General features: G+C 55.6%; 1 protein-coding gene across 1 annotated transcript; it reads right to left on the bottom strand.

The window, feature by feature from the left end:
* Positions 1 to 2,558: 2,558 nt before the first annotated feature.
* On the bottom strand, positions 2,559 to 5,138 carry RTN4RL2 (reticulon 4 receptor like 2). The gene is made up of 2 exons (XM_039860264.1): positions 5,013 to 5,138; positions 2,559 to 3,896 (listed from the first exon to the last, which is right to left on the bottom strand). The coding sequence occupies exons 1-2, from the start codon at positions 5,136 to 5,138 to the stop codon at positions 3,108 to 3,110; spliced, it is 915 nt and encodes a 304-aa protein (XP_039716198.1). The 3' UTR covers positions 2,559 to 3,107.
* Between the last annotated feature and the right edge of the window lie 2,902 nt (positions 5,139 to 8,040).

Genomic DNA, 8,040 nt, shown 5'->3' on the forward strand with positions numbered 1-8,040 from the left:
GGCCAGTTGGGGGCAGCCATCTGCTTGGAGGCAGCCCCTCCTAAGCCTCTACCCGCAGCTTGGAAGGACAGTGAAAGAATCCCCATTGATAAGGTCACAGGGAGGCAGTTTTGGCCTTGGGAAAGGGCTCTGAAGTCTGTCATCTGAGGAGATGGGGAGAGGGTTCCCAGTGTTAGGGAGTTCGAGGAACTTTAGGGAGAGTTCAAGGTAAGTTATAGGTTTCAAGTGCGTAATAACTGATGGCCAGCATTATTCAATCATTCTAGCTGAAGTGGAGGTTTGGGATGAGGCCATGAGAGAAAAAGCTGGAAAGGCCATTGGTACCACATTCTGAAGGTGTTTTATCTTTAATCTGTAGACAACAGAGAACCATTGTAGGTTCCTGAGTAACATAATGACGTAATGCAAATTTTGGTCAGCCTGAATCTGGCCACCATGGGCAGGCTGGGTGGGAGGGAGAGAAAGACTGAATGTAGAAAAACCAGAGAGGAGGTTATTGCTATTTTCTTCTATATTCTAGGCATGAGGTAATGAGATGGAGCAGGGAGGTGGCAGGGGGAATGGAAAGGAAGGGATGGATTAGGGCTGGGACGGGGACTGGGTAAGTGAGGAGATACAGAAGCTTGGAGAAGAAAGGGGTTAACTACATTTAGGCTGGGTGTCAGGCAGACGAGAGAATGCAAAATGTGGGTGCACCCAACACAATGCAGGAAGTGAATGAATTTTTTTTCTTTCAGGGGTGGGGCATCATGGACAAGTGCCTTCCCTTGTTTGGTGGGAGCATTGGTGGGAGTTGGACCGGATGGCCCCGAAAGCCCCTCCAGTTTCGAGGTGTGGCTCAAGGTTGCGATTCTAGGTGGTCTGGAGAGGCTGAGGGTCTGTGCATGTGAGCTCTCTGGGAGTGGTCTCTGTGCAGGATCCAGCTTGAGTGGCTGCACATGCATGTCAGTATTTGGAGTGCATCTGCCTGTTTGTGGGACCCGTGGGCGTTGGCGTGCTTGCACGTGCTCCGTAGCTCTGCTCTGTGGGAATGTGTGTGAGAGAGCGTGTGAGCATGGGTGGGCACGTGATGGGCCTGTCCGTGGGTCTGTCTGGGCTGGTGGGGGAGGGGTGGTGGGAAACGGCATCGCTGTAGGCTTCTTCCTGAGGCTCACACACTCCTCTTGCTTTCACTGTTCTGAAATAGCATCTAGACCGAAGGCCCATGAATATTTCACAGCGATAATTCTGTGACCTGGACAGCCTGCTGCTGATTTACCAGCATCCTCCCTCCCCTGCCCCAGGCCCCAGCAGCCCTTCCTTCATCAGAGCCCTTGCCTGGCTAGTACCACTCATTAGCCTCTTCAAAGGCAGCCTGACACAGGCCCTTGTGAGACCCCAGGCTCCGGCTCCCTGGTTTGTGACCAGCTAGCCACTCTCCCTACCCTCCAACCCAACCCACACACACCCATACCCAAAGTCCACCTGCCTCAGGCCTTAGATGTTGACTCCTTCTCATTTCTGCCTCTTCTCACTATCCTTCTGACTTGCCTGGCCAGAGTTACAGAATCTCAGCATCTTTCCTCCATGAGCTCTGGCATCCAGGTCCCCTCTCTTTCAATTCTCATCTCCCCAGTTAGATTCTTAACCCCTAAATAAAAACCATCAAACATCTCCCCAACTGCTTTTGTCTGATAAGACTCACCCCTAACCTCTGTGCCAGGTCCTCCTTGGCCCAGGCTGTTCCCTTTCCCCAGCCTCTCCTCCACAAACTGGAAAGGCAAAGCTTCTGATCATACCTTAAGCCAGCGAGGCACCCCCAACTTGGGATTCTTGTTGCTCTGGTCACCCTGGCCCGTTGGTCTCTCTTCTAACCTTCCTGGAGAACTTCTCTGATCTGGTGCATCCCTGATGACTTCCACCTCACAGGAGCCAAGGGAGAGAGACCATTTTTCTACAGGGTGGCTGTGTACAGCTGCGAAGGCTGTGCACTGCACGGGGGCACTGAGCAGAGGGAGCAAGTGTGAGCCGAAATCCAGTCTTAGGCTCTGCTTGCTGTGTTTCCTCTGCTGTGGGGCTGGTTCTCTTGAGGAAGCATGCCTTTATCAGATTTGCCCAAAGCCATGTTTGGGCTGGCTGTGACCAGGGACAGCTAAGTGACTCCTCCCTTGCAGGGGAAGGTGGCCACTGCTTTTTCCTGCAAACCTTCCCCAGGCTTAGCTCCTCGGGCTCCAGACAACTCAGGGTCAGCTGTAGCTACTTTTCCCAGACAAATGAGGAGCCGAGGTGCTGTCAGCACCTGTCTTGGCAGTCAGATTTCATCTGGCCTGACTGGGACTCCGGGGCCACATCTCTCTTCCTCAGGCTGCAGCTTCTGGTCCTCGGGGAGCAGCACACACCTTCCGCCAGCAAGCAGCTCTTCGATGGCACCATCGGCTCCCCTTTCGCTAACCCTCCCGGCCCTGATATCTTGTTGGTTCTAAGCCCTCCTCCCGCTTTTGAAGTCCTGAGCCAATACATCTTGCGGAAGAAGATAAAATAATATAATTTTTAATAAATTTTTTTTTCCCAAACAACTTCTGTGGATCGTCACCACACAGGGGCCACGGCAGAGAGGAAAGTTCTCTCCAGGCGCCCTAACAAGTGTCCAGGGTAGACGTCGGAGAAAAGTATTCCTCCAGTGTCGTCGGGAGGTTGAGGGGGTCTAGGAGAAGCAAGGGCCCGGGGTCCGCCCGGCCCAACTGCGCATCCCTCCACGGGGCTCCTGCGCGGGGCTCCTTGCCGGAGCTCCCGAAGGCTCTGCTGGTGGAAGATGCTTCGCAGACAACAGCTCCTCTCGAGTCCGCTGTGGGCGCTGGGAGAAGGGGTCAGCGGCTGCCCGGGGCGCCCCACCCCTCCAGCCTTGGGATGGGAACGAGTTAAGGGCCAAAGTTGGGGAGAATCGAGCTGAGCCACCGGACACGCCCTCTCGGGGCTGCCTTAAGCCAGCAGCCCAGGAGGCAGGACGAGGTGGCCTGGTCCCAGGGGAGAGAGGAGACGGGAGGGGAAGAAAGGCAGCAAGGCCAGGGGCGGGGATTGGGACTGGACTTGGGGCGGGCGCCCAGGCCTCTGCAGTCTCAGCCCCGCAGTCAGAGGTGGTGGGGCGCCAGGAGCAGGAGGCAAAGCAGAGGGGTGGGGAGCCCGGCCGAGAGCGCGGGGCCGCGGGAGTCCGGGGGCGCTTGGCAGGCGGCGCCGGGGCACGTCTGCTCCCCCCGCTGGTCCTCACCCCCGTAGCCCCCCCAGTAGTCGTCCTCGGTGGGCGCGTCCCCGCCCTGGCGGCCCCGCGGGTCTTCGGCGGGCAGGTCTCGGTAGAGGGTGGAGGGGTCGGCGGGGGGCGCGCCGGCCTCGGCCACCCCGTACAGGTGGTTGGAAGAGCTGTTGCCGCGGGCGCGGCTCCCGGGCCGCGTGGGCGCCGCGGGCGGGCAGGCCTGGAAGTCGGCCTCCCGGAGCGCGCGCAGGTCCCGGCCCTGGCGCTCCGGGGGGGTGGCGCAGGTCACGTCGGAGCTGGACACGCGCGCGCGCTGGAACCAGGCCCAGAGCGGCCGCGCGCGGCAGTCGCACGCCCAGGGGTTGGCGTTGAGCCGCAGGAACTCGAGCGCCGGCAGGTCGGCCAGCGCCTCGCCGGGCAGCGAAGCCAGGCTGTTGTTGAACAGGTAGAGGATGGTGAGGCGGCTGAGGCCGCGAAAGGCCGCGCGGTGCACGCCTTGCAGCCGGTTTCCGTGGAGCAGCAGCCGGTCCAGGCCGCCCAGGCCGCGGAACACGTGCTCAGTCAGCAGCCGCAGGCGGTTCCCGTGCAGGAAGAGGTGGCTCAGGTTGGCCAGGTCCGCAAACAGGTCATCCTGGGGGGGTGGGGGGGGGTGGAGAAGAAGAGAGTGATCCTGAGACAAGTGGGAACTTTCCCCTCAGGGCCTGGAGGAGGGGAAGGAAAGGGAGGACCGTGGGAATAGAAAGAATTTGACCTTTCGATTGGGAGACCTGACTTTGAATCCTGCGTCTTCAATATAACCTAGTTAGAGGTTAATATGAGAAAAACAATGTAGTCAAGGTCAGTGTTTCTTAAAGTTTAGGGTGGATCAGAATCCCCTGCAGATCCCCAAGTGCTGCCACCAGAGTTTATGATTCAACAAGTGGGGCCTGAGAGTCCGCCTGTCTTTCCAAGTTCCCAAGTGATGCTGACTGCTGGTCAGAGGACCACATGGAGAATGAGAAGCTCTGGGCTGAGTAAGCCTGCCAGCTGGGGAGCCCGACTTCCTGACTTCAGATCCTGATCTATCATTAGCTGACTGTGCACCTAGAGTATCCGTCTGACTCGGTTTGTTCATCTGTACGATGCAGAGATTAAATGAAGCACCATGTATTAAGGTGCTTAGAACAAGGTTTCCATGTGGAAGGCATCCTACAAGTTGGCCATTATTGTTAACTTGGCCAAGCCACTAATCTCCCTAAGCCTGTAGCCTCATCTATAAAATGGGGATGAGTGTACCTCCTCATGGGTTTGCCCTGAGGATTAAAGAAGATGATCCACATAAAGATCAGACAGTGAAGTGCTGGGCACAGTGCCCCACACACCAGGATCCGGTCCATTGACGAAGCCCACAGGCTCAGGAGTCACAGCCCCAGGTGCCAATCCGCCTTGCCCTCGTCCCAGCCGTGTTACTTTGGGCAAGTTATTTAGCTTCGTAGCACCTCAGTTTCCCTGGTCTATATAACTTGCAGACTGCCTTCCCCCGCCAAGCATGCCGATGGAAGGTTAGATGAAATCATGCTGTAGGGGTATAGGACCTAGTAGGCACATAGACCACCATCAAGAGATGGTGGTTATTATGACAATAGGAGCTCAGATAAGTGGCATCCCTTTTGTGCTAACAGAGGAGCTCCCTGGGGCCCAAAAGTTCTGCTAATAGGCTGGGATATTAAGGGGACCAGGTGTCAGCTCCAGAGGCAGCAGGGGAGGGGAAGGAGCCAGCTGCCTGATGTCCTGCATCACTGCTTGCCTTAAAAGGGCTGTCCCACTTGTCTAGGGCTGGGGAGCCCCCACCCCCCCAGTTCAGAGCATACTGATACTGGAAGGACCTCAGCATGAACAGGGGTGTGGGTTTAGGGGAGTAGGTATGCTCCATGTGTGGGAGGGGGCAGAGGCTGGACTCCGCATTTTAACTAGCTCACCTAGGTATTGATGATGATCAATCAGCTAGACTTGGGAATTGGTTCTCTGCGTCCACCAGCCCAGCCCACTTTTTACAGAGGGGAACACAGAGACCCAGAGAGATGGAGGGCTGGCCAGAGAGAGGTCAGATCCCACTGACTGAGGTTCTCCACATCGCAGTGGTCAGTAGGCCCGGGAGGGCCAGTTCTCAGGGATGTGAGCATCCTCTATGCTCAAGCCGGCTCACCCTGGGGTCCTGTTTCTTGGCTGTGGCTCTCCCACCTGTCCCTGCCTGGGGAGATGATCCCCCAACCCCACCCAGGAGCCTGGTCACAGGTGCTCAGGTCAGGCGAGGGCGTTGACTCCCAGCCCACACCCACAGCACCCACCCCCGTGCGCCTGCATGTCCTCACACCCTCCCATCCGGCCCCCGCCCTCTGCTCCAGGAACTGAGCCTGCCAAGAATCCTCCTCTTGGCCACATTGAGATCCGTCCCCTCAACCTCTCAGCTGCCTCCTGACGCCAGCGTTCTTGGCCCCCCCTGTGCCACCCCCCCCCCATGCCCAGCTCAGGTCTCGGTGGGCTCCTGTACCCTGTACCTCTGTGTCCTAGCCTGGCCCAACTTGGCCAGATGCCCTTGTCTTTCTCTTCTCAGCCCAGCCAGGGAGTGAGTTCTGAGTACCTTCCACTCAAACACCCAGTTAGGGCTTCTCTTTTTTTTCTGGAGTGTCATTGAGAGTAGGACACACCCACAGATACCTGGTCAGAGGATTGAACTTGGGGGGGGGCAGCATAGAGGGAGTACAGGAGCTTTGGGATGTCAGGAAGAGAAAAACCAAAAGTTTGGAGCTCCTAGGACATTCAGGTGCCTTTGGCCCACAGCCCCAATTTGTGAACTACAGAATTCCTTGATTCCAACCTCCTGTCCTTCCCGTTTTTCCCTTCTGCAAAAGTCCTGCTCCTTCCCTCTCTGAGCCCCAGCCTAGGGGGTCCATTCCCCACATCCAAACTGTTGCCAAATCCTGCTGCCACTTCCTCAGCTGCAGCTCTCAAATCCGTCCTCCTCTCTCCACCGTTAAAAACCATTCTCTGTGCATTAATAAGCTCTTGACTTTCACAGCCTTCGCCCTCCCCGCCCCCCGCTCTCCATCACCCCCTCTCTCTGGGCTGAGAACGTCTGCTAAAGTCATCTTCTTCCATTTCCAAAACCACATTTCCCTCTCCTCCCCCAGCCAGTTCACAGCTCTCTGCGTCCATATGGAATCTCAAGGCAGCATCCCCGCCCCCTTTCCCTGGACAGCATCCTGTTCTTAACCTTGCCTCCTTCCTACCTCTCAAGCTCCAGTCTTTGGCACTAGTGGCTGGGCTGCCTGACCTTGGGCAGCTCCGGGTGCTTCTCTGAGTCTCAGTTTTTTATCTGTGAAACAAGGGACTTGAGATAGTGATCATTAAGATTCATCTTCATCTGATATTTATGAGTGAGTGAGTCCTGGAATGTACCTCATTCATTCAACAAAGCTGTAGTGAGTGTCTCTGATGTGCCAGGCACCCCCACTGACAGTGCTAACCAGTCTACGCCAGTGTCATTATCATGGCAAGCAGCTGATTTCCTGAGCTTTAACCGTGAGCCAAGATCTGTGCTACACATGGCCCGTGTCGTAACCTGATCATCACAACCCTATGAAGCAGATAATGTTATTACCCCTCTTTCAGAGACCGGGAGAGGGAGGCTCAGAGAAGGCAAACGACTTGCTCAGGTTCACCAGCTATTATATAGAGGAATGCAGATGTGAACTCGAGACTGGGCTCTGAACACCTGCATTTGAGTCTGATAGATCTGGGCCAGTTGTAGGCTGTGCCCCTTACTAAGTTGGGTAACCTTGGACTGGTACCTTAACTTCACTGAGCCTCAGTGTCCTCAGCTGTGAAATGGAGAAAATGATGCTTACTCTGAACCAGACACCATGTGAAGCCCTTTTCAAGAAGCATTTACAATCCTCACAACAAACCCCCTAGGTACAGATCGTTTCCCTCATTTTACAGATGGGTCCATTGAGGCTTAAAGTGCTTAAGCAACTTGCCCAAAGCCATAGAGCAAATTGGAGGTGGGGCTGGCATTCAAACTCAGAGTCGCCTGAGTGTGAAGATTGCTCTTATACACCATGCAGGCTCCTGTAATGATTGGAAGAGAGAACGGTGACTCTATCACCTGCTTCCACTCAAACTGGAAATACGCTGCAGGAGAGCAGAGACACTGTTTTTGTTCACTCCTGCATCCCTAGCACCCAGAACGCTGCCTGGCATGTAGCAAGTGCTCGATAACTGATGAATGAACCCACCTGGCACAGTGCCTGGCATACAGAAGGCAGTCTGTGAGAACCTCCGCCCCACCCCGTTTCCACTTCCACCTTCCTCATCCCGAAAGGCTGTGGTCCTCTCGCCCCCTCTCAGGGCAGGCCTGGCTCCATCCCGGATCACACCTGCATTCTCTGGATCTCACACCAGCCCTCTCGTTTCTCCACCTGCCTGTGGCACCTCCCAGCCTAGTTCCTCCCGGCAGTTCACAGGCGGAGGCTGTCTGTCTTTCTCTCCTACAAAGGGCTGGGTGTGAAGATGCATCCTTCCCACGGAGCCCCACATCATCCATACCAGGGGCGTGCAGAACAAACACGTCTCATTTCAGGAGACTCCAGTGCTCACTCAAGATCCCCTTTGCCTAGGCCTTTCCTGTCCCCAGGCCCTGGATAATGACATGATTTATTCAGTACTGAACTATGTGCTTTATACAGATAAACTCATTTACTCTTTACAGCCATCCTTTGTGGAAGGTATTATTTTTACTATTCCCATTTTAAAGATGAGGAAACTGAGGTTCA

The sequence above is a fragment of the Pteropus medius genome, unplaced genomic scaffold (genome assembly GCF_902729225.1).
Source record: "Pteropus medius unplaced genomic scaffold, Ma_sr-lr_union100, whole genome shotgun sequence".
Taxonomy (NCBI): domain Eukaryota; kingdom Metazoa; phylum Chordata; class Mammalia; order Chiroptera; family Pteropodidae; genus Pteropus; species Pteropus medius.